At 45.3% G+C, this 26,081-nt stretch overlaps 1 protein-coding gene across 2 annotated transcripts in view; it reads right to left on the bottom strand.

Annotated features, from left to right (window-relative positions):
• LOC307202135 (uncharacterized protein) overlaps positions 1-14,190 on the bottom strand; it is a 35,899-nt gene extending 21,709 nt beyond the window's left edge. For both annotated transcript variants that reach the window (XM_079951841.1, XM_079951842.1), the window contains exons 1-6: positions 14,003-14,190; positions 12,162-12,548; positions 8,763-8,879; positions 6,922-7,308; positions 3,523-3,639; positions 1,683-2,069 (exon numbers count right to left, since the gene is read on the bottom strand). In XM_079951841.1, the coding sequence (XP_079807967.1) occupies positions 1,683-2,069; positions 3,523-3,639; positions 6,922-7,308; positions 8,763-8,879; positions 12,162-12,548; positions 14,003-14,009 (1,402 nt within the window). In that variant the 5' untranslated portion in view covers positions 14,010-14,190. The remainder of the gene's footprint in view (positions 1-1,682; positions 2,070-3,522; positions 3,640-6,921; positions 7,309-8,762; positions 8,880-12,161; positions 12,549-14,002) is intronic.
• Positions 14,191-26,081: the final 11,891 nt, after the last annotated feature.

Raw genomic sequence — 26,081 nt, 5'->3', positions numbered from 1 at the left:
GTGTGCAAGGGATTTTTGAATCACATGATTAGAAGGAGTCTATGGAAGGTTTGGATGAGACATAAAGGTATTTTGGAAAGAAAGACTCCTGGTTGGATCTCACCGGTGGAAGCGGTTGCAGTGAAAAAGCTAAACGTGGACAGAATATGGGGAAAGTACAAAGATCTCCTTAGATACAAAGATGACAACATAAAATTAAAAGATAGGGAGGAGGTGTCTAATTGGATACACGACTCATTTCAATACTTCCAGAAAAAGGAGAAGCTTTAAAAAGACAAAGAGAGAGGATTTGTGCAAGAAGGATCAGAATCTGAAAGGGTGATTTTGGGGCCCAATAAAAAACTAATCTCTAAAATATATAAACTACTGCTAGAGTGGGAGACTAAAGACAAACTCATTAAGGAGGCAATGATAAAATGGGCTGTTGATATGGGGCGTAATATCAGAATTGATGAGAGGGGGAAATTATGGACTCTTTCGGCATGTTATCAAATAAGAGAAAATAGGTATAAAATGCAGTATAGATGGTATTTGACACCGGTTAAATTGGCTTAAATGTACAAAATAAATTTAAAAAATGTGTTGGAAATGTCTTGAAGCAGAGGGTTCCTTTATTCATTTATGGTGGAACTGCAAACAGGCCAAAGACTTTAGGGAGGTGGTGTACAATGAGTTAAAGAAAAATTTTAAATTTACCTTCCCCAAGAAACAGAAAGAATTTCTCATAGGTGTACTTGGGAATGAATTACCAAAAAAAGCCCACAACCTTCATGGCTTCTGGAGAAAGGGCAGACCTCTCTGCCCGGCACCAATGGCTCATCGCATTGCTGATCTGTTGAAGAGCAATGAGCTGCTTTCTATTTTGCAGTGCAGATTATGTAACTAGGGATGCGGATGGCGCTGTGGGTTAAACCACAGAGCCTAGGACTTGCCGATCAGAAGATTGGCGGTTCGAATCCCCGCGACGGGGTGAGCTCCCGTTGCTCGGTCCCAGCTCCTGCCAACCTAGCAGTTCAAAAGCACGTCAAAGTGCAAGTAGATAAATAGGTACCGCTCCAGCAGGAAGGTAAACGGCGTTTCCGTGCACTGCTCTGGTTCACCAGAAGCGGCTCAGTCCTGCTGGCCACATGACCCGGAAGCTGTACGCTGGCTCCCTCGGCCAATAAAGCGAGATGAGCGCCACAACCCCAGAGTCGGCCACAACTGGACCTAATGGTCAGGGGTTCCTTTACTGTTACCTTTATACAATGAGTTAAATAAAATCTTTAAATTTACCTTCCCCAATAAATGGGGAGAGACCCCAGGGACAGAGCAACGGCAATACAAACTAATCGAACCTGTATAGCTTGACATCTAAAATAAGAAACCAAGACAATAAATTGATGGGGAGTGAGTGAGAATACCTAGAGGAATATTTGCAAAAAAAATGGACCTCAAATATAAATTCCAGGTGGGGAGGTACTTTGTGACCAACAGTTGTTACTATGAAAGATGCGAGAGTGTGGAAAATAGGGTGAAGGAATAATTAATGTATTTGAAGCTAAGCAAAATGTAAAAAGAACAGTCATGGAACGCTGGGTGGGAAGTCAAACAGAACTATTGCATAAGAAGGGGATGGAAGTGTAATTGTAAAACTGAAAAACTCAAAAATGAACATCATTTTTAAAAATGTGCCAGCTCACCTGTGACCGTGAGGTTTGTCCCCTCAATGTTTCGCCAATACAGCACACCTTCATGAAGTGTCTGTACGGAGACGCTGCAGAAATATAGATTGGAATCCGACTCCTGCAGATTCTCAATCTGGATTGACGCATCGAGCCCCTTTGACAGGTCCCCGACCAGAGACACCCGCCCTGTGTAGTTTGGGTGGGTGTACCTGTGGGTGGGGTCGTGGGTGTGCTTGAAGAGGAACTCTCCGTGAAAGTTTTCTACATGCCAATACACCTGGGCCGTCTCTTGAGCCTCCCAGGTGTAGTTGAAGGTGCAGGGCAGGGTGACGGATCCATTTGGCCTGGCCGTGAGATGGCAAGGTTGCCAGATGTGGTATTCCGGGAAGCAAGTGGTACAATCTGCCAAGGAAGCAGAACGGAGAGAGAGAGAAAGAAAAACAGAAGAAAAGACTGGTTATTTTAGTATTTGGGTTAACGGATAAAAGGAAAATGATCTGGAGGCATAAATCCAAGTTTGGGAGAAAGCGCTTTTGGTGATAGAGCCACAACAGAGATTGAAAATCACAAAACAGGCAATATACCCTGTTTTACCTTTAAAATATCTCCTTTTAAGTCGCTTCCAAAAGTTTCCCACCTCCCATGGCATAAAAGAGACCACATGTTTGGTAAGTTAAAATGGTTTACTTACAAAGTATTTCATGTGCTTTTCCATACAGCAGCAAGAGTACACAGACAGTATAATTTAGTTTCAAAAAGGGTAACAGTTTCAAACATTATTTGTATTAAAACACAGTGATGGCTTGATAACTCCACAAGGCCTACAGGGTGGGTGCCACCACCGAGAAGCCCCTCTGCCTGATTCCCTGTAACCTCACTTCTCGCAATGAGGGAACTGCCAGAAGGCCCTCGGCGCTGGACCTCAGTGTCCGGGCAGAACGATGGGGGTGGAGATGCTCCTTCAGATATACTGGACCGAGGCTGTTTAGGGCTTTCAAGGTCGGCACCAACACTTTGAATTGTGCTCGGAAACGTACTGGGAGCCATGAAGATCTTTCAGGACCAGTGTTATGTGGTCTCCCAGTCACCAGTCTGGCTGCCGCATTCTGGATTAATTGCAGTTTCCGGGTCACCTTCAAAGGTCGCCCCACGTAGAGCGCATGGCAGTAGTCTAAGCAGGAGATAACCAGAGCATGCACCACTCTGGCGAGACAGTCCATGGGCAGATAGGGTCTCATCCTGCGTCCCAGATGGAGCTGGTAAACAGCTGCCCTGGACACAGAATGGACCTGCGCCTCCATGGACAGCTGTGAGTCCAAAATGACTCCCAGGCTGCGCACCTGGTCCTTCAGGGGCACAGTTGCCCCATTCAGGACCAGGGAGTCCTCCACACCTGCCCACCTCCTGTCCCCCAAAAACAGTACTTCTATCTTGTCAGGATTCAACTTCAATCCATTAGCCGCCACCCGTCCTCCAACTGCCTCCACTTACACAGGACCTTCACCGCCTTCACTGTTTCTGATTTGAAAGAGAGGTAGAGCTGGGTATCATCCGCATACTGATGAACACCCAGCCCAAACCCCCTGATGATCTCTCCCAGAGGCTGCATGTTGAAAAGCATGGGGGGGAGGACGGAACCCTGAGGCACCCCACAAGTGAGAGCCCAGGGGTCCGAACACTCATCCCCCAACACCACTTTTTGGTTGGCCCCTGGGGGAAGAGGATGCTGGGCCAGGTGGCCCCCCTCTGGCCTAATCCAGCCAGCCCGCCTTCTGGTCCTAGGAGGAAGGCCCTGGTTCCCCCTCTGCCCTGGGGGGTGGGAGTGCCCTGGGGGGTTTCTGTGCCCCCTTCCAACCTTGCATTCCTCCGATCCACCTCGAAGGGTCTGGTTCCAAGCGCTTGCATCTCTGAAACGCCCCATTGCTCTCGCCAACTGCCGCCCCGTGCGGCGTTTTGGATGAGTCCGTACTCCCTGTTGCGGGTAAATAAGAATAATAATTCAAGAGGTGAAGCCATGGGTTCGAGTCCTACCCTCCAGGAGCAGGAGAATGCTTTCAGAATGAAAGTGAGAACGACCAAGGCAAGGAAATTCCCAGGAGACAGCTTGATAATGTTTAAGGATAGAGACATGAGAAACTTGGTGCTCCAAAAAAACAGAGAAAAAAGATTATCTATAGACGGCAGCTACATAATTATCTTTAAAGACATTCCAATTAGATTGTTGAAATGGAGAGACCCCTATAAGCCACAGGTACAAATTCTTAAAAAGAATAATATAGAATTCAAGTGGGAGTTCCCAGAAGGGATCTCCTTTACTTACAAAAACAAGAGGCACAGACTGACCAGCCCGGAAGAGATAGGCAAATTCCAGAGAAAATATAAAGAATTACTAACAGAGGAAGAAGAAGAACTTAAAGGAGCAGTAGGAGGAGTGGTGGCTAAGGGAGTGAAGGACTTGAAGGGAAAGATGAAAAATGGTGAAAAACAGGAGGAAGAAGAAGAAGGAGAAGAAGAAGAAGAAGAAGAGGAAGAGGAAGAAGAGGAAAGATTATAATAAAAAATTAGGGAAAATTATTATTTTTATTAATTGGAAACAACATGGCTTTAAAAATATGGAATTGGAATATTAATGGACTGAACGATAAAAAAACGGAATAAAGTGGAACCATTTTTAAAGAAAAAGAATTTAGACATAATTTGTTTGCAGGAGACACACGTGGCAAAAAGGCATAGAAAAATTCTGATTAACGAAAGACTCGGAAATGAATTTATATCTTCAGATAAAGAAAAGAAAAGAGGAGTGATTTTGTACATAAAAAGTAAAATTGAAGCTCAACAAATCTTCAAGGATGAAGAAGGAAGAATTATTGCTGTTCAAATCACTTGGCAAGGCGAAAAAATAATAATTGTCGGGATCTACGCACCCAATGGAAATAAAACTGATTTCTACAAAAGTTTGGAAGAAAAATTGTTGGAATATGTGGATCAAAAGATAATAGTGATGGGAGACATGAATGGGGTAGTTTCTACAGAAATGGATAGACTGAGAAATAGTGGAACGAAAGAAGGTAAACTACCCAAAACATTTTTTGAAATGGTAAAGAACTGTAATTTAATAGATATCTGGAGGCTAAGATACCCATTGGAGAAACAATTTACATTTTATTCAGATGCAAATCAGTCAATGTCCAGAATTGATCAAATTTGGATTTCTAATGAATTAACTCCAAGAATCCTACAAGTGGAAATTGAACCAAGAGTAATCTCAGACCATAGCCCGATTAAATTAGAACTCAAAGGCTTCGAAGAAAAAACATTCAGATGGAGAATGAATGATTATCTATTCGACAATCAAAAATTTGTACAGGAGGCACAGAAGAAATTGAATGAATATTTTGTGGACAATTGTAACAAGGGAACGAAGATGAGTATAGTGTGGGATGCAAGCAAGGCGGTGATGAGAGGGTTTCTTATACAACAAAATTCAATTAAAAAGAAGAATAGAGAGAAAGAAAAGAAAGAAATCCTAAAACAAATCATGGAAAATGAACAAAAATTAATTAAAAAACCAAACAACATAAGAATTAAACAAAGTATTAAGGCGTAATATCAGAACTGATGAGAGGGGGAAATTATGGACTCTTTCAGCATGTTATCAAATAAGAGAAAATAGGTATAAAATGCAGTATAGATGGTATTTGACACCGGTTAAATTGGCTTAAATGTACAAAATAAATTTTAAAAATGTGTTGGAAATGTCTTGAAGCAGAGGGTTCCTTTATTCATTTATGGTGGAACTGCAAATAGGCCAAAGACTTTAGGGAGGTGGTGTACAATGAGTTAAAGAAAAATTTTAAATTTACCTTCCCCAAGAAACAGAAAGAATTTCTCATAGGTGTACTTGGGAATGAATTACCAAAAAAAGCCCACAGCCTTCATGGCTTCTGGAGAAAGGGCAGACCTCACTGCCCGGCACCAATGGCTCATCGCATTGCTGATTTGTTGAAGAGCAATGAGCTGCTTTGTATTTTGCAGTGCAGATTATGTAACTAGGCTAAGGCTAAAAGGGATGCGGGTGGCGCTGTGGGTTAAACCACAGAGCCTAGGACTTGCCAATCAGAAGATTGGCGGTTCAAATCCCCGCGACGGGGTGAGCTCCCGTTGCTCGGTCCCTGCTCCTGCCAACCTAGCAGTTCAAAAGCACGTCAAAGGGCAAGTAGATAAATAGGTACCGCTCCGGCAGGAAGGTAAACGGCGTTTCCATGCGCTGCTCTGGTTCACCAGAAGCGGCTCAGTCCTGCTGGCCACATGACCCGGAAGCTGTACGCTGGCTCCCTCGGCCAATAAAGCGAGATGAGCGCCACAACCCCAGAGTCGGCCACAACTGGACCTAATGGTCAGGGGTTCCTTTACTGTTACCTTTATACAATGAGTTAAATAAAATCTTTAAATTTACCTTCCCCAATAAATGGGGAGAGACCCCAGGGACAGAGCAACGGCAATACAAACTAATCGAACCTGTATAGCTTGACATCTAAAATAAGAAACCAAGACAATAAATTGATGGGGAGTGAGTGAGAATACCTAGAGGAATATTTGCAAAAAAAATGGACCTCAAATATAAATTCCAGGTGGGGAGGTACTTTGTGACCAACAGTTGTTACTATGAAAGATGCGAGAGTGTGGAAAATAGGGTGAAGGAATAATTAATGTATTTGAAGCTAAGCAAAATGTAAAAGGGACGCAGGTGGCGCTGTGGGTTAAAGCCTCAGCACCTAGGACTTGCCGATCGAAAAGTCGGCGGTTCGAATCCCTGCGGCGGGGTGCGCTCCCGCTGCTCGGTCCCAGCGCCTGCCAACCTAGCAGTTCGAAAGCACCTCCGGGTGCAAGTAGATAAATAGGGACCGCTTACCAGCGGGAAGGTAAACGGCGTTTCCGTGTGCGGCTCTGGCTCTGGCTCTGGCTCTGGCCGAGCAGCGATGTCACGCTGGCCACGTGACCCGGAAGTGTCTCCGGACAGCGCTGGCCCCTGGCCTCTTAAGTGAGATGGGCGCACAACCCCAGAGTCTGTCAAGACTGGCCCGTACGGGCAGGGGTACCTTTACCTTTACCTTTTACAAAATGTAAAAAGAACAGTCATGGAACGCTGGGTGGGAAGTCAAACAGAACTATTGTATAAGAAGGGGATGGAAGTGTAATTGTAAAACTGAAAAACTCAAAAATGAACATCATTTTTAAAAATGTGCCAGCTCACCTGTGACCGTGAGGTTTGTCCCCTCAATGTTTCGCCAATACAGCACACCTTCATGAAGTGTCTGTACGGAGACGCTGCAGAAATATAGATTGGAATCCGACTCCTGCAGATTCTCAATCTGGATTGACGCATCGAGCCCCTTTGACAGGTCCCCGACCAGAGACACCCGCCCTGTGTAGTTTGGGTGGGTGTACCTGTGGGTGGGGTCGTGGGTGTGCTTGAAGAGGAACTCTCCATGAAAGTTTTCTACATGCCAATACACCTGGGCCGTCTCTTGAGCCTCCCAGGTGTAGTTGAAGGTGCAGGGCAGGGTGACGGATCCGTTTGGCCTGGCCGTGAGATGGCAAGGTTGCCAGATGTGGTATTCCGGGAAGCAAGTGGTACAATCTGCCAAGGAAGCAGAACGGAGAGAGAGAGAAAGAAAAACAGAAGAAAAGACTGGTTATTTTAGTATTTGGGTTAACGGATAAAAGGAAAATGATCTGGAGGCATAAATCCAAGTTTGGGAGAAAGCGCTTTTGGTGATAGAGCCACAACAGAGATTGAAAATCACAAAACAGGCAATATACCCTGTTTTACCTTTAAAATATCTCCTTTTAAGTCGCTTCCAAAAGTTTCCCACCTCCCATGGCATAAAAGAGACCACATGTTTGGTAAGTTAAAATGGTTTACTTACAAAGTATTTCATGTGCTTTTCCATACAGCAGCAAGAGTACACAGACAGTATAATTTAGTTTCAAAAAGGGCAACAGTTTCAAACATTATTTGTATTAAAAAAACAGTGATGGCTTGATAACTCCACAAGGCCTACAGGGTGGGTGCCACCACCGAGAAGCCCCTCTGCCTGATTCCCTGTAACCTCACTTCTCGCAATGAGGGAACTGCCAGAAGGCCCTCGGCGCTGGACCTCAGTGTCCGGGCTGGACGATGGAGGTGGAGATGCTCCTTCAGATATACTGGACCGAGGCTGTTTAGGGCTTTCAAGGTCGGCACCAAGACTTTGAATTGTGCTCGGAAACGTACTGGGAGCCATGAAGATCTTTCAGGACCAGTGTTATGTGGTCTCCCAGTCACCAGTCTGGCTGCCGCATTCTGGATTAATTGCAGTTTCCGGGTCACCTTCAAAGGTAGCCCCACGTAGAGCGCATGGCAGTAGTCTAAGCAGGAGATAACCAGAGCATGCACCACTCTGGCGAGACAGTCCACAGGCAGATAGGGTCTCATCCTGCGTCCCAGATGGAGCTGGTAAACAGCTGCCCTGGACACAGAATGGACCTGCGCCTCCATGGACAGCTGTGAGTCCAAAATGACTCCCAGGCTGCGCACCTGGTCCTTCAGGGGCACAGTTACCCCATTCAGGACCAGAAAGTCCTCCACACCTGCCCACCCCCTGTCCCCCAACAACAGTACTTCTGTCTTGTCAGGATTCAACTTCAATCCATTAGCCGCCACCCGTCCTCCAACTGCCTCCACTTACACAGGACCTTCACCGCCTTCACTGTTTCTGATTTGAAAGAGAGGTAGAGCTGGGTATCATCCGCATACTGATGAACACCCAGCCCAAACCCCCTGATGATCTCTCCCAGCGGCTGCATGTTGAAAAGCATGGGGGAGAGGACGGAACCCTGAGGCACCCCACAAGTGAGAGCCCAGGGGTCCGAACACTCATCCCCCAACACCACTTTTTGGTTGGCCCCTGGGGGAAGAGGATGCTGGGCCAGGTGGCCCCCCTCTGGCCTAATCCAGCCGGCCCACTTTCTGGTCCTAGGAGGAAGGCCCTGGTTCCCCCTCTGCCCTGGGGGGTGGGAGTGCCCTGGGGGGTTTCTGTGCCCCCTTCCAACCTTGCATTCCTCCGATCCACCTCGAAGGGTCCGGTTCCAAGCGCTTGCATCTCTGAAACGCCCCATTGCTCTCGCCAACTGCCGCCCCGTGCGGCGTTTTGGATGAGTCCGTACTCCCTGTTGCGGGTAAATAAGAATAATAATTCAAGAGGTGAAGCCACGGGTTCGAGTCCTACCCTCCAGGAGCAGGAGAATGCTTTCAGAATGAAAGTGAGAACGACCAAGGCAAGGAAATTCCCAGGAGACAGCTTGATAATGTTTAAGGATAGAGACATGAGAAACTTGGTGCTCCAAAAAAACAGAGAAAAAAGATTATCTATAGACGGCAGCTACATAATTATCTTTAAAGACATTCCAATTAGATTGTTGAAATGGAGAGACCCCTATAAGCCACAGGTACAAATTCTTAAAAAGAATAATATAGAATTCAAGTGGGAGTTCCCAGAAGGGATCTCCTTTACTTACAAAAACAAGAGGCACAGACTGACCAGCCCGGAAGAGATAGGCAAATTCCAGAGAAAATATAAAGAATTACTAACAGAGGAAGAAGAAGAACTTAAAGGAGCAGTAGGAGGAGTGGTGGCTAAGGGAGTGAAGGACTTGAAGGGAAAGATGAAAAATGGTGAAAAACAGGAGGAAGAAGAAGAAGGAGAAGAAGAAGAAGAAGAAGAGGAAGAGGAAGAAGAGGAAAGATTATAATAAAAAATTAGGGAAAATTATTATTTTTATTAATTGGAAACAACATGGCTTTAAAAATATGGAATTGGAATATTAATGGACTGAACGATAAAAAAACGGAATAAAGTGGAACCATTTTTAAAGAAAAAGAATTTAGACATAATTTGTTTGCAGGAGACACACGTGGCAAAAAGGCATAGAAAAATTCTGATTAACGAAAGACTCGGAAATGAATTTATATCTTCAGATAAAGAAAAGAAAAGAGGAGTGATTTTGTACATAAAAAGTAAAATTGAAGCTCAACAAATCTTCAAGGATGAAGAAGGAAGAATTATTGCTGTTCAAATCACTTGGCAAGGCGAAAAAATAATAATTGTCGGGATCTACGCACCCAATGGAAATAAAACTGATTTCTACAAAAGTTTGGAAGAAAAATTGTTGGAATATGTGGATCAAAAGATAATAGTGATGGGAGACATGAATGGGGTAGTTTCTACAGAAATGGATAGACTGAGAAATAGTGGAACGAAAGAAGGTAAACTACCCAAAACATTTTTTGAAATGGTAAAGAACTGTAATTTAATAGATATCTGGAGGCTAAGATACCCATTGGAGAAACAATTTACATTTTATTCAGATGCAAATCAGTCAATGTCCAGAATTGATCAAATTTGGATTTCTAATGAATTAACTCCAAGAATCCTACAAGTGGAAATTGAACCAAGAGTAATCTCAGACCATAGCCCGATTAAATTAGAACTCAAAGGCTTCGAAGAAAAAACATTCAGATGGAGAATGAATGATTATCTATTCGACAATCAAAAATTTGTACAGGAGGCACAGAAGAAATTGAATGAATATTTTGTGGACAATTGTAACAAGGGAACGAAGATGAGTATAGTGTGGGATGCAAGCAAGGCGGTGATGAGAGGGTTTCTTATACAACAAAATTCAATTAAAAAGAAGAATAGAGAGAAAGAAAAGAAAGAAATCCTAAAACAAATCATGGAAAATGAACAAAAATTAATTAAAAAACCAAACAACATAAGAATTAAACAAAGTATTAAGGCGTAATATCAGAACTGATGAGAGGGGGAAATTATGGACTCTTTCAGCATGTTATCAAATAAGAGAAAATAGGTATAAAATGCAGTATAGATGGTATTTGACACCGGTTAAATTGGCTTAAATGTACAAAATAAATTTTAAAAATGTGTTGGAAATGTCTTGAAGCAGAGGGTTCCTTTATTCATTTATGGTGGAACTGCAAATAGGCCAAAGACTTTAGGGAGGTGGTGTACAATGAGTTAAAGAAAAATTTTAAATTTACCTTCCCCAAGAAACAGAAAGAATTTCTCATAGGTGTACTTGGGAATGAATTACCAAAAAAAGCCCACAGCCTTCATGGCTTCTGGAGAAAGGGCAGACCTCACTGCCCGGCACCAATGGCTCATCGCATTGCTGATTTGTTGAAGAGCAATGAGCTGCTTTGTATTTTGCAGTGCAGATTATGTAACTAGGCTAAGGCTAAAAGGGATGCGGGTGGCGCTGTGGGTTAAACCACAGAGCCTAGGACTTGCCAATCAGAAGATTGGCGGTTCAAATCCCCGCGACGGGGTGAGCTCCCGTTGCTCGGTCCCTGCTCCTGCCAACCTAGCAGTTCAAAAGCACGTCAAAGGGCAAGTAGATAAATAGGTACCGCTCCGGCAGGAAGGTAAACGGCGTTTCCATGCGCTGCTCTGGTTCACCAGAAGCGGCTCAGTCCTGCTGGCCACATGACCCGGAAGCTGTACGCTGGCTCCCTCGGCCAATAAAGCGAGATGAGCGCCACAACCCCAGAGTCGGCCACAACTGGACCTAATGGTCAGGGGTTCCTTTACTGTTACCTTTATACAATGAGTTAAATAAAATCTTTAAATTTACCTTCCCCAATAAATGGGGAGAGACCCCAGGGACAGAGCAACGGCAATACAAACTAATCGAACCTGTATAGCTTGACATCTAAAATAAGAAACCAAGACAATAAATTGATGGGGAGTGAGTGAGAATACCTAGAGGAATATTTGCAAAAAAAATGGACCTCAAATATAAATTCCAGGTGGGGAGGTACTTTGTGACCAACAGTTGTTACTATGAAAGATGCGAGAGTGTGGAAAATAGGGTGAAGGAATAATTAATGTATTTGAAGCTAAGCAAAATGTAAAAGGGACGCAGGTGGCGCTGTGGGTTAAAGCCTCAGCACCTAGGACTTGCCGATCGAAAAGTCGGCGGTTCGAATCCCTGCGGCGGGGTGCGCTCCCGCTGCTCGGTCCCAGCGCCTGCCAACCTAGCAGTTCGAAAGCACCTCCGGGTGCAAGTAGATAAATAGGGACCGCTTACCAGCGGGAAGGTAAACGGCGTTTCCGTGTGCGGCTCTGGCTCTGGCTCTGGCTCTGGCCGAGCAGCGATGTCACGCTGGCCACGTGACCCGGAAGTGTCTCCGGACAGCGCTGGCCCCTGGCCTCTTAAGTGAGATGGGCGCACAACCCCAGAGTCTGTCAAGACTGGCCCGTACGGGCAGGGGTACCTTTACCTTTACCTTTTACAAAATGTAAAAAGAACAGTCATGGAACGCTGGGTGGGAAGTCAAACAGAACTATTGTATAAGAAGGGGATGGAAGTGTAATTGTAAAACTGAAAAACTCAAAAATGAACATCATTTTTAAAAATGTGCCAGCTCACCTGTGACCGTGAGGTTTGTCCCCTCAATGTTTCGCCAATACAGCACACCTTCATGAAGTGTCTGTACGGAGACGCTGCAGAAATATAGATTGGAATCCGACTCCTGCAGATTCTCAATCTGGATTGACGCATCGAGCCCCTTTGACAGGTCCCCGACCAGAGACACCCGCCCTGTGTAGTTTGGGTGGGTGTACCTGTGGGTGGGGTCGTGGGTGTGCTTGAAGAGGAACTCTCCATGAAAGTTTTCTACATGCCAATACACCTGGGCCGTCTCTTGAGCCTCCCAGGTGTAGTTGAAGGTGCAGGGCAGGGTGACGGATCCGTTTGGCCTGGCCGTGAGATGGCAAGGTTGCCAGATGTGGTATTCCGGGAAGCAAGTGGTACAATCTGCCAAGGAAGCAGAACGGAGAGAGAGAGAAAGAAAAACAGAAGAAAAGACTGGTTATTTTAGTATTTGGGTTAACGGATAAAAGGAAAATGATCTGGAGGCATAAATCCAAGTTTGGGAGAAAGCGCTTTTGGTGATAGAGCCACAACAGAGATTGAAAATCACAAAACAGGCAATATACCCTGTTTTACCTTTAAAATATCTCCTTTTAAGTCGCTTCCAAAAGTTTCCCACCTCCCATGGCATAAAAGAGACCACATGTTTGGTAAGTTAAAATGGTTTACTTACAAAGTATTTCATGTGCTTTTCCATACAGCAGCAAGAGTACACAGACAGTATAATTTAGTTTCAAAAAGGGCAACAGTTTCAAACATTATTTGTATTAAAAAAACAGTGATGGCTTGATAACTCCACAAGGCCTACAGGGTGGGTGCCACCACCGAGAAGCCCCTCTGCCTGATTCCCTGTAACCTCACTTCTCGCAATGAGGGAACTGCCAGAAGGCCCTCGGCGCTGGACCTCAGTGTCCGGGCTGGACGATGGAGGTGGAGATGCTCCTTCAGATATACTGGACCGAGGCTGTTTAGGGCTTTCAAGGTCGGCACCAAGACTTTGAATTGTGCTCGGAAACGTACTGGGAGCCATGAAGATCTTTCAGGACCAGTGTTATGTGGTCTCCCAGTCACCAGTCTGGCTGCCGCATTCTGGATTAATTGCAGTTTCCGGGTCACCTTCAAAGGTAGCCCCACGTAGAGCGCATGGCAGTAGTCTAAGCAGGAGATAACCAGAGCATGCACCACTCTGGCGAGACAGTCCACAGGCAGATAGGGTCTCATCCTGCGTCCCAGATGGAGCTGGTAAACAGCTGCCCTGGACACAGAATGGACCTGCGCCTCCATGGACAGCTGTGAGTCCAAAATGACTCCCAGGCTGCGCACCTGGTCCTTCAGGGGCACAGTTACCCCATTCAGGACCAGAAAGTCCTCCACACCTGCCCACCCCCTGTCCCCCAACAACAGTACTTCTGTCTTGTCAGGATTCAACTTCAATCCATTAGCCGCCACCCGTCCTCCAACTGCCTCCACTTACACAGGACCTTCACCGCCTTCACTGTTTCTGATTTGAAAGAGAGGTAGAGCTGGGTATCATCCGCATACTGATGAACACCCAGCCCAAACCCCCTGATGATCTCTCCCAGCGGCTGCATGTTGAAAAGCATGGGGGAGAGGACGGAACCCTGAGGCACCCCACAAGTGAGAGCCCAGGGGTCCGAACACTCATCCCCCAACACCACTTTTTGGTTGGCCCCTGGGGGAAGAGGATGCTGGGCCAGGTGGCCCCCCTCTGGCCTAATCCAGCCGGCCCACTTTCTGGTCCTAGGAGGAAGGCCCTGGTTCCCCCTCTGCCCTGGGGGGTGGGAGTGCCCTGGGGGGTTTCTGTGCCCCCTTCCAACCTTGCATTCCTCCGATCCACCTCGAAGGGTCCGGTTCCAAGCGCTTGCATCTCTGAAACGCCCCATTGCTCTCGCCAACTGCCGCCCCGTGCGGCGTTTTGGATGAGTCCGTACTCCCTGTTGCGGGTAAATAAGAATAATAATTCAAGAGGTGAAGCCACGGGTTCGAGTCCTACCCTCCAGGAGCAGGAGAATGCTTTCAGAATGAAAGTGAGAACGACCAAGGCAAGGAAATTCCCAGGAGACTGCTTGATAATGTTTAAGGATAGAGACATGAGAAACTTGGTGCTCCAAAAAAACAGAGAAAAAAGATTATCTATAGACGGCAGCTACATAATTATCTTTAAAGACATTCCAATTAGATTGTTGAAATGGAGAGACCCCTATAAGCCACAGGTACAAATTCTTAAAAAGAATAATATAGAATTCAAGTGGGAGTTCCCAGAAGGGATCTCCTTTACTTACAAAAACAAGAGGCACAGACTGACCAGCCCGGAAGAGATAGGCAAATTCCAGAGAAAATATAAAGAATTACTAACAGAGGAAGAAGAAGAACTTAAAGGAGCAGTAGGAGGAGTGGTGGCTAAGGGAGTGAAGGACTTGAAGGGAAAGATGAAAAATGGTGAAAAACAGGAGGAAGAAGAAGAAGAAGAGGAAGAAGAAGAGGAAGAGGAAGAAGAGGAAAGATTATAATAAAAAATTAGGGAAGATTATTATTTTTATTAATTGGAAACAACATGGCTTTAAAAATATGGAATTGGAATATTAATGGACTGAACGATAAAAAAAACGGAATAAAGTGGAACCATTTTTAAAGAAAAAGAATTTAGACATAATTTGTTTGCAGGAGACACACGTGGCAAAAAGGCATAGAAAAATTCTGATTAACAAAAGACTCGGAAATGAATTTATATCTTCAGATAAAGAAAAGAAAAGAGGAGTGATTTTGTACATAAAAAGTAAAATTGAAGCTCAACAAATCTTCAAGGATGAAGAAGGAAGAATTATTGCTGTTCAAATCACTTGGCAAGGCGAAAAAATAATAATTGTCGGGATCTACGCACCCAATGGAAATAAAACTGATTTCTACAAAAGTTTGGAAGAAAAATTGTTGGAATATGTGGATCAAAAGATAATAGTGATGGGAGACATGAATGGGGTAGTTTCTACAGAAATGGATAGACTGAGAAATAGTGGAACGAAAGAAGGTAAACTACCCAAAACATTTTTTGAAATGGTAAAGAACTGTAATTTAATAGATATCTGGAGGCTAAGATACCCATTGGAGAAACAATTTACATTTTATTCAGACGCAAATCAGTCAATGTCCAGAATTGATCAAATTTGGATTTCTAATGAATTAACTCCAAGAATCCTACAAGTGGAAATTGAACCAAGAGTAATCTCAGACCATAGCCCGATTAAATTAGAACTCAAAGGCTTCGAAGAAAAAACATTCAGATGGAGAATGAATGATTATCTATTCGACAATCAAAAATTTGTACAGGAGGCACAGAAGAAATTGAATGAATATTTTGTGGACAATTGTAACAAGGGAACGAAGATGAGTATAGTGTGGGATGCAAGCAAGGCGGTGATGAGAGGGTTTCTTATACAACAAAATTCAATTAAAAAGAAGAATAGAGAGAAAGAAAAGAAAGAAATCCTAAAACAAATCATGGAAAATGAACAAAAATTAATTAAAAAACCAAACAACATAAGAATTAAACAAAGTATTAAGGTTCTACAAACTCAATTTGCAATGATGATAAACAGAGAGGTGGAATGGAATATTAAAAAATTAAGACAAAAGATCTTTGAATTTGCGAATAAATCTGGAAAATGGCTTGCTTGGCAGATTAAGAAAAGGAAAGAACAAAGTACAATAAACAAAATTAAAGTGGAAGGAGAAGAGATAATCAGCCCTAAAGGTATTAGAAAAGGATTCCTGGACTTTTATAGACAATTGTATAAACATAGAGAAAAGAATAACATGAGGAAAATAGAAAGATATTTAAAAGAGAAAGAGGTGCGAAAGATCCCGACAGAAGCAATAGAGAGGCTGAACACCCTGATTGATATTGAAGAGATTAAGGAGGTAATAACAGAATTGAAAAACGGGAAAGCCCCAGGACCAGATGGTTTTACAGCAAGGTACTACAAAGAACTGAGACTAATTTTGATGACACCGTTAAAGAAAGTAATGAATAATATCTTAAAAGAGAGAGAGATTCCGGAGACCTGGAAAGATGCATTTATAACCTTTATTCCAAAAGAGGATGCGGACTTAACTCAAGTAAAGAACTATAGACCAATTTCTTTATTAAATATGGATTATAAAATCTTCGCAGGAATAATGGCAAAGAGATTAAAAAAGGTATTACAAGAAATCATTCATGAGGATCAAGCGGGTTTCCTTCCTGGCAGACAGATGAAAGATAATGTGAGGAACATAATAAATATTTTGGAATATCTGACAGCCAGGAATGAGAAACGAGCAATGTTAATGTTTGTAGATGCTGAAAAGGCATTCGATAATGTGTCATAGGACTTCATGTTGAAAAACTTAGAATATATGGAAATGGGGAATGATTTCTTTAATGGAATTAAGGCAATATATACAGAACAAAAGGCGAAGTTGATAGTAAATAATGTGATAACAGAAGAAATCAAAATATCAAAAGGTACCAGACAGGGCTGTCCGCTCTCACCTTTACTGTTTATATTGATCCTGGAGGTCTTTCTGAATTCAATTAGGAAAAATGAAAAGATAAAGGGGGTGACATTAGGCCAAAACGAATATAAAGTTAAAGCCTTTGCCGATGATTTGGTTATAATGACGGAAGATCCGATGGATAGTGCAACTGAAGTGTTGGAAGAAATTGAAAAATTTGGCGAGGTGGCAGGTTTTATATTAAACAGGAAAAAAACGAAAATTATAACTAAAAATATGGAACAAACAATGATGGAAGTGCTGCAACAACAGATGGGTATTGAAATTGTTAAAAAAGTTAAATATTTGGGAATATGGTTAACTCCAAAAAATATTGACCTATTTCAGAACAATTATGTTCCGGTGTGGAATGGAATTAAGAAAGATCTGGAGGTATGGGGAAGGTTAAAACTATCCTTTTGGGGTAGAATTTCAATGATCAAGATGGCGATGCTACCAAAGATGTTATTTTTATTTCAGATGATCCCAATTCTAAAAGGAGTAGCGATTTTTAAGGAATGGCAAAGAGTGATTTCAAGATATATCTGGCAGGGCAAAAAGCCGAGAATTAAATATAAACTACTAACAGATGCAAAAGAAAGAGGAGGCTTTGCCCTGCCAGACTTGAGGTTATACTATGAGGCATCATGTCTTTGCTGGATAAAAGAATGGATAAAACTTAAGAATACAAAACTCCTGGACTTAGAAGGATTTGATAACAGATTTGGGTGGCATGCGCATTTATGGCAAGAGAAGAAAAAGGGTTACAAATATTTTGAAAACCATATCTTCCGGAAATCGTTAATTGAAGTATGGGACAGATATATAAACTTATTAGAAATGGGAGTCCCACATTGGTTATCCCCACTTGAGGTTATAGGAGTTAAGAAAATTAATATGAGGAGTGAATGGATTACTTATGGAGATCTAGTGGTGAAAGAAGGAGAGAAATGGAGATTAAAACCATATGAGCAAGTAAAAGAATATGTATATGATTGGCTGCACTACCATCAGATAAATGATATGTTTAAAAAGGATGTGAAAGAAAAAGGGTATAAAGAAAAAGATTCGAAATTTCAAATAGAAATTATTAACAATGATTGTAAGATAATCTCGAAAATGTATAAAATCTTATTGGAATGGCACACGATAGACGAGGAAGTAAAAGTGGTTATGATTCAATGGGCCAGAGATTTAGGATACAATATAAATATGGAAGATTGGCAAAAAATATGGAATGAAAATATGAAATTTACAGCGTGTACTACGTTAAAAGAAAATGTTATGAAAATGGTATACAGATGGTATATGACACCAGTTAAATTGGCAAAAATGTACCAAACTTGTAACTAATGTTGGAAATGTAAAGAGAAAGAGGGTACATTTATTCATATGTGGTGGGAGTGTAAGAAAGTGAAGGGGTTTTGGGAAATGATCTATAACGAGTTAAAGAAAATGCTGAAATACAGCTTTGTAAAGAAACCAGAAACCTTCCTACTGGGAATAACTAGAAAAGATATAAATAAGAGGGACTGTAAACTTTTTCAGTATGCAATAACAGCAGCGAGAATACTGATGGCTCAAAAATGGAAACAAGAAGAAGTACCGACTTTGGAAGAATGGAGAACAAAATTAACAGACTATGCGGAACTGGATAAATTAACTGGAAAAATTAGATTTCAAAGGGACCATAAGTTTTTAGAGGACTGGGGAAAGTTTAGAGAATATTTGAAAACTATATGTGAAGAGCAGACAACGCTAGTGTGTTTTAAAGAAGCTTTGTGAAAAAATAAGAAATATTGTAAGAATGTAAATGAGGGAGGAAATTTTTTATTTAAAGGCGATATTAGAATTAAGGAATGTGAAGTTAGGAATTCAACTACGGATGACTGTTAGAGAAGTTGAGGGAGGTCTAAAAAGTTAAAATATGTGATGTGTAATTTGTACGATTGGAGATTTTATGGAAAAACTTAATAAAATTTATATTAAAAAAGGAGCAGGAGAAAACAAGCCTGCTCCCTCTTCATGGGGAGATCTTGGGAGATGGCCAATATCTCAGTCTCCTCTTTCCCAGACCCCAAAAGGCAGAAGTTTGTGGGTTTCTGCTTTGAAAAGGAAGTAGCAAAAGCTCTTGGTGGTTTCAGGGAGAAGGAAATATCATCACATGGCCCTTTCCCTTCGTGTCAGCAGGGGTGGCTCTGAGGGACACAACCGAAAGTATTTTGTGACGGCAAATCAGGGGACTAATTTATCATTTAAGAACATAGACCAAGAGCCCTGCAGGCTTAGACCAGGGGCCCATGTGGTCCAGCCTCCTGTCCTCACAGGGGCCAAGCCAGGCAGAGGCAAGCCCGGCCCTCCAGATGTTTGGGGACTACAATTTCCATCATCCCTGGCCACTTGTCCTGTTAGCTAGGGATGATGGGAGTTGTAGTCCCAAAACATCCAGAGGGCTGAGTTTGGGGATGCCTGTGAGGACAGGAGGCTGGCCTAGATGGGCCCCTGGTCTAAGCCTCCAGGGCTCTTGGTATTTGGGTGGAGCCCAAATTCACCTTTCTTTAAGCGTCAAAATGGCGTTGGAATGAGGAGTGTTGGTAAAAGTATGGATTTTCTACAAATTTTAAAGATGTGGCCGCCCCCATGTCATTTCCTTAACACCATCTTTTTATTATTTATACCCCACCCATCACTGACGGGGTTGCATTATGGAACCTCCAGGGCCAGAGGAAGTCTACCTAGCTTCCTAGGTTCTGAGGGGTCTTTGGCCACCGTGAGACCCGGATTCTGGACTAGGTGGACGACTTTGGACTGATCCAGGAGGGCTCCCCTTCTGTTCCCCACCAGAGCTTCCTTCCTTCCTTCCTTCCTTCCTTCCTCTGCCTCGCCCTTTCACTTACCTCCGCCCAGGACCACCACCAGCAGCAGCAGCAGTCCCTGGTGGATCATATCCTTTGCTGCTGGGGTGTCTCTGATGGCTTCAGGGATCAGAGCAAAGCCCGGCTGCAGCCACAAAAGCCACACACAAGCAGGTCCAGGAAGCCTCTCTCCCCTGAGTGCTGGAGATTCGGGTGGAAGATTGAGCAAAGGCCAAGCACATACAGCCACAGCCACAGCAAGGAGGAGGAAGGGAGGCGTCGGTCGTGTGAAAATTGTGCTGGCCTCTGAGCACAGGCAGATTGAGACCCCCACCCCACCCCAGCCATGGAAGAGGCACCCACCTTTAGAGGACTGGGAGTAAGCCGGCCCCACCAGGTGGGCTTCTGCCTCCTGGAGGAATTGGCTAACGACCTCCCTGCTCCTTTGCAGTGGCCTAGCGTGGGTTGTCAGCACCCGGGGCAAGGCAAGTCATTTGCGCCTCCTAACCCATGGATTTGCGCCCCCCAACCCGTGGATTTGCGCCCCCTAACCCTAACCCCCAGATGTTGCGCCCGGTGCGGCCGGCCCCCCCTGCACCCCCCACGCTACGCCACTGCTCTTTTGTCCCTTATGGGGAACCCAAGAACCCGTATAAAGTCCTTATGTAGGTTCCCTCTGTAATAAATGAAAATCTGCCCTTATGGGGGACACAAGAGCCCTTATGGAGTCCTTTGCAGGTTCTCCATCGGTCGGAGAAAAGAACAGAGGCCAAGCAGAGAAGATTGAGAAGCAAAGCAGCTAGTCTGATCTATATTGAACTCTTGCAACAGGGTGTTCCCCTCACACGCAGGAGGATGGAGGAGGACCCCGAACCAAGGTGTACCTGCCCTTATATAGACATTTTAAATTGCCTGCCCTGGAGTCCAAGACCACCCCCAGATACATCATACATACATCACAGAAGGGGCGGTCTACAGCAGAAATCTGAGTGGTTTGTTTACCTCCTGTCTGGCAGGTTACCTGTTAATGCTCACTTGATTGGATACCCTGGGGAGCCTGGCCAGTCTTTTGTAATGACAAATACTTACGGTAGTTCCTGAGCCAGGTCACAGGCTCACACCCTATTCATACAGAGACATACCCTTAAGGCAGGATTTGTGCAGGAAAAGACAATGGGGAGGCTTTTCCATTTTCCTGGGACCTTAAAATTATTATAACGCCAGCCGTAGCTGGGAAAATGTGCTCCTAGCCACAGAGGGTTCTTGAGCGTGACAGAGAGGGGTCCAGGAGCACCCCCAAAAACCTGCTCTTTCCAAAGGGGGGGGGGTTACCCTGCCCCAGCCAGCCACTCTCCAGCCTCCCCCAACCACAAAGCCAACATCCTCCCAGGTTCAAACTCTGTTAATTTCTACTCTTTACAGAAGTGCAGCTGTGCTTTTACAGATCCTGCTGGGTTTAGAAGACTTTATTAAAGCAGAATATAAAATTTGAAGTTCAGCAATTCACCAGCAGCACTTGAAAGCAGCAAAGAAGTTCCAGAAGCTAAAAGCTTCACAGCTAAGTTCCTGGTGCCCAGCAAAGAGAGGTTTTTTAAATGTTTATAGCTTCCCTTTTCCGTTTGTGGCAGCCAGGAAGAGAACGCTCTCCCTCGGAAGGTCCCAGGAACTAGACTTGACAATCAACAGCCTTTCCTTGGACCTTGTCAGGACAGAAATTCCACCCATGCGCAACCAGACTCGTCCCGTGTGCCTCTTTCCCCCTTTTGTTCCCCACCTTTCGCTTCTCATTGGCTGCTGAAACCGTCCTCTCCATTTTACGTACCCACTCTCCTGTGTGGGTGTCTGAGGGCCCTGCTCCTTCCTGCCACTCACCATCTGGCCTGGGGCGGGGCCTGACAGGCCTGACAGGGACGATTGCTGCCACTGCTGCTGCGGCCCAGGGGGATCCGGAGGGGTGCAGAGTTCTTTTTAAAATGTTTTAAAATTTTCCTTTTCCTTTTTATTTCTTTATTATTATTATTATTGTCATTATTATTACTGTATATGCAGGGATGGGGTGGGGGTGGGATGGATGTTTAGTTGGGAATTTGTTTTGATTTTGATGGATTTGTAATTTTTGGAGTTTTTTATTTGTATTGTTTTTTGTTTTTTGGGGTTTCTTTTTTGTTCTGTTTTCATTGTTTTAAGGTCTTATTTTGTTCTTAAGGGGAGGGGTCAGGGCTGCCGGGGAGTGGGTCCCAGCCAACAAAATGGCTGCGGCATGTTCCACAGGGGGGGATGCGTTGGGACAACCGATCTCAGTGATCTCGGGTAGGAGGAGGAGTTACGCTAAGACCAGACCATGTCATTACAGAGGAGGCAGGTTTAGTCGTTGTCTGAGGACTATCCCTGCCTCCAGGTCTGGTCCTGACCAGATGGATACTAGAATCAGCAAGGGATACCCACATGACCTGAAGGTGCTGCTGTGCAATGCCAGGTCAATGATTCATAAGACCACTGCCATCCATGACCTGATCATGGATGGGGGATTTGACCTGGCATGTGTAACAGAGACTTGGTTGAATGAAGCGGATGGGCCTGTTCTTGCTGCTGCTTGTCCACCAGGTTTCTCTTACGCACAGCAACCCAGGCCTTGTGGGCGGGGAGGGGGGGTTGCAGTGATTTTTAGGAAGTCATTAGTTTGCACCAGGCGTCCTATTGGGAAGACCCAGTTCTCTGAGTGCATGTTCTGGAAGTTGGGCAATAGGGGCAGTACAGGATTCCTTTTGGTGTACCGACCTCCCCGCTGCACCAAGGATTCCCTGCCCGAGCTGCTTCAGGTCGTGGCGGATGTTCTCCTGGAGACACCTAGTTTGGTTGTCCTAGGGGATTTTAATATCCATGCCGACACGACCTTACAAGGGGCCGCTCGGGACTTCATGGAAAGCATGGCCTCCATGGGGCTGTCCCTGAATAAGTTTGGCCCAACCCATAGCCGCGGACATGCCTTGGACCTGGTGTTTACCTCTACGGATGTTGGTGACCTGACACTAACTAAAAGTGAAACAAAAGAAGTGCCATGGTCAGATCACTTCCTGGTGCAACTGGACTTCTCCGCGACCCTTCCCCTCTGCAGGGAGGTGGGACCGATTCGGATGGTCCGCCCCCGCCACTTAATGGATCCAAATGGTTTCCAGAGAGTGGTAGGGGATGCTTTATCCCATGTTGATGGCCTTTCAGCTGATTCCCTGGTGGCCCGCTGGAATGTGGAGTTAACCAGGGCTATTGACTGTTTGGCTCCGAAGCGCCCTCTCCGATTGCATGGAGCCCGAAGAGCCCCGTGGTTTTCCACGGATCTGAGGGCAATGAAACAATCGTTGAGACGGCTAGAGCGCCGGTGGCGGATAACTCATTCTGAAGCTGACCGGACACAGGTTAGAGCTCAATGTCGAGCCTACCAAGTGGCGGTAGCGACGGCGAAGAAGACTTTCTTCACCGCCTCTATTGCATCTGCAGAAAACAGCAGCAGGAGACTTTTTCAGGTGGTCCGCAATTTAGCGGAACCACCTGCTACATCAGGGCCCAGTACGGGCCACATGATCTCCTGCAATGATTTTGCAAAGTTTTTTGCAGATAAAGTCGCTCAGATTCGGGAAGAGGTAGACGCCACCGTGGGAGCAGGGCCGGGGCGGGAGAGTGCTAGAGTCCTGTCTAGTCAAATTGCATGGGATCAATTCCAATCTGTTACCTCCGAGGATGTGGACAGGCTGCTTGGACGAGTGAAACCAACCACCTGTCTCCTTGATCCTTGCCCATCCTGGCTTATAAAAGCTAGCCGGGAAGGACTGGGCGATGGGCTTCGTGGGGTGGTGAATGCTTCCCTCCGTGAGGGAGCCTTCCCAGACCCGCTGAAAGAGGCGGTTATCAAACCACTTCTTAAAAAACCATCTTTAGATGCGGCCACGATGGCCAGCTATCGCCCAGTCTCAAATCTTCCATTCTTGGGCAAGGTGATTGAGCGAGTGGTTGCTGAACAACTCCAGGCACGCCTGGAAGAAGCGGACCATTTGGATCCCTTCCAGTCGGGATTCAGGCCTCATCATGGGACTGAAACTGCCTTGGTCGCACTGGTTGATGATCTCCGGCGGGCTAGGGACAAAGGTGAGAGCTGTTTCCTAGTTCTGCTGGATCTCTCAGCGGCGTTTGATACCATCGACCATAACATCCTTCTGGACCGTCTTGAGGGGCTGGGAGCTGGGGGCACTGTCCTACAGTGGTTCCGCTCCTTCCTCCTGGGCCGTGTTCAGAAAGTGGTGGTGGGGGATGAGTGTTCAGACCCCTGGGCTCTCACTTGTGGGGTGCCTCAGGGTTCTGTCCTCTCCCCCATGCTTTTCAACATTTACATGCAGCCGCTGGGAGAGATCATCAGGGGGTTTGGGCTGGGTGTTCATCAGTATGCGGATGATACCCAGCTCTACCTCTCTTTCAAATCAGAACCAGTGAAGGCGGTGAAGGTCCTGTGTGAGTGTCTGGAGGCGGTTGGAGGATGGATGGCGGCTAACAGATTGAGATTGAATCCTGACAAGACAGAAGTACTGTTTCTGGGGGACAGGAGGCGGGCAGGTGTGGAGGACTCCCTGGTCCTGAATGGGGTAACTGTGCCCCTGAAGGACCAGGTGCGCAGCCTGGGAGTCATTTTGGACTCACAGCTGTCCATGGAGGCACAGGTTAAATCCGTGTCCAGGGCAGCTGTGTACCAGCTCCATCTGGTACGCAGGCTGAGACCCTATCTGCCTGTGGACTGCCTCGCCAGAGTGGTGCATGCTCTGGTTATCTCCCGCTTGGATTACTGCAATGCACTCTACGTGGGGCTACCTTTGAAGGTGTCCCGGAAACTACAACTAATCCAGAACGCAGCAGCCAGACTGGTGACAGGGAGCGGCCACCGAGACCATATAACACCGGTCTTGAAAGACCTACATTGGCTCCCAGTACGTTTCCGAGCACAATTCAAAGTGTTGGTGCTGACCTTTAAAGCCCTAAACGGCCTCGGTCCAGTATACCTGAAGGAGCGTCTCCACCCCCATCGTTCTACCCGGACACTGAGGTCCAGCACCAAGGGCCTTCTGGCGGTTCCCTCACTGCGAGAAGCCAAGTTACAGGGAACCAGGCAGAGGGCCTTTTCGGTAGTGGCACCCTCCTTGTGGAATGCCCTCCCACCAGATGTCAAAGAGAACAACAACTACCAGACTTTTAGAAGACATCTGAAGGCAGCCCTGTTCAGGGATGCTTTTAATGTTTGATGTATCATAGTATTTTAATATTCTTTTGGAAGCCGCCCAGAGTGGCTGGGGAGGCCCAGCCAGATGGGCGGGGTATAAATAATAAATTATTATTATTATTATTATTATTATAAAGTGGAATTTCAAGAAATGTCTGCAGAAATTGTAATGATCAGGTGGGGTCGCTATGAGGAATTATGAAATATGGCAAGCCATTTGTGTCAGCAATGAAAGCGTTGCGCTGACTGGGTTTGATTCATTGACAATAATTTCTGATTGAATCCCACAGGCCTCTCCACCTCTGCCATTTGCTCTCTCTATGCCTGACAGGCACCTATCAGCATTCTGAAACACAGGCCATTTGCTTCCTCAGGCATCCTCAGTACATAAAGACAGTAGGTAGCTTCTTTGATGTACCCTTCCTTGGTTTTTGTTAATCTTTAGATAGATCTCAAGGGCCAGGAAGAGAGTTCACAAGGAAATGGTAAATTCTCTTTCCTTGTCATCCTTCCGTCCTCTCCTGTTTATGGCCTCTGGGGTTTCCTAAAAGCATTTCTCCTTGCTTCCTCTTTTATTTACTCTGAACTACTATGCATGCTCAAGTAGGAAATCGTTTCTTTGTAGTTAACAGGATTTCTTCTGAACTGACTTTGTCCCACGTGGGGGTTTTTTGAAATGCTCAGAGGAAATCTAATTGGTTCTTACGGACACTGTGTAAAGAATTCTTTTGTGAATAAAACGACCTGGGCCGAGGGGTGGAGAAGGAATTATTATTATACGCACCCCTCACAAGTCTTGCTGGTCAAGCCTCATGTGTATTCTATTAATCAGGGTCCAATCCTTCCTTGCTTTGGGAATGCAACAGAAATCAATGACAACAAGCAGCACAACTTCTTCTTGAGCAGAAGGACAGCGGTCCTTGCGTGTGTGCCTACAGGTCTCTGCCGCGGCACAGAAAAGCCTCGCTTCACATGCCCCTGTCACTGCCGGGATCGGATTGCAGCCATCAGCAGTCTTACTCTCCTGTAAGCGCCATGGATCTGGGCCCAAAACCATGTTGTTGGGATACTGCCGGGGAGATGGGGGCATCAGGCAGGCCCCCAGCTGGCTCCAGATGATCACCAGTCTCCCGTGAAACAGCATCAGTCAGCCAGCAACACGAGCCTCAGATACGCTTAGAGACTTGTGCACGCTCTATCAGCAGAGTGTGTAAACCATCACACAGCGGATGAGGCAGACAGAGGCAGATG

This window comes from Podarcis cretensis (assembly GCF_951804945.1).
Source record: "Podarcis cretensis genome assembly, chromosome: 13".
NCBI lineage: Eukaryota > Metazoa > Chordata > Lepidosauria > Squamata > Lacertidae > Podarcis > Podarcis cretensis.
This window is presented reverse-complemented; position numbering and strand designations above follow the sequence as displayed.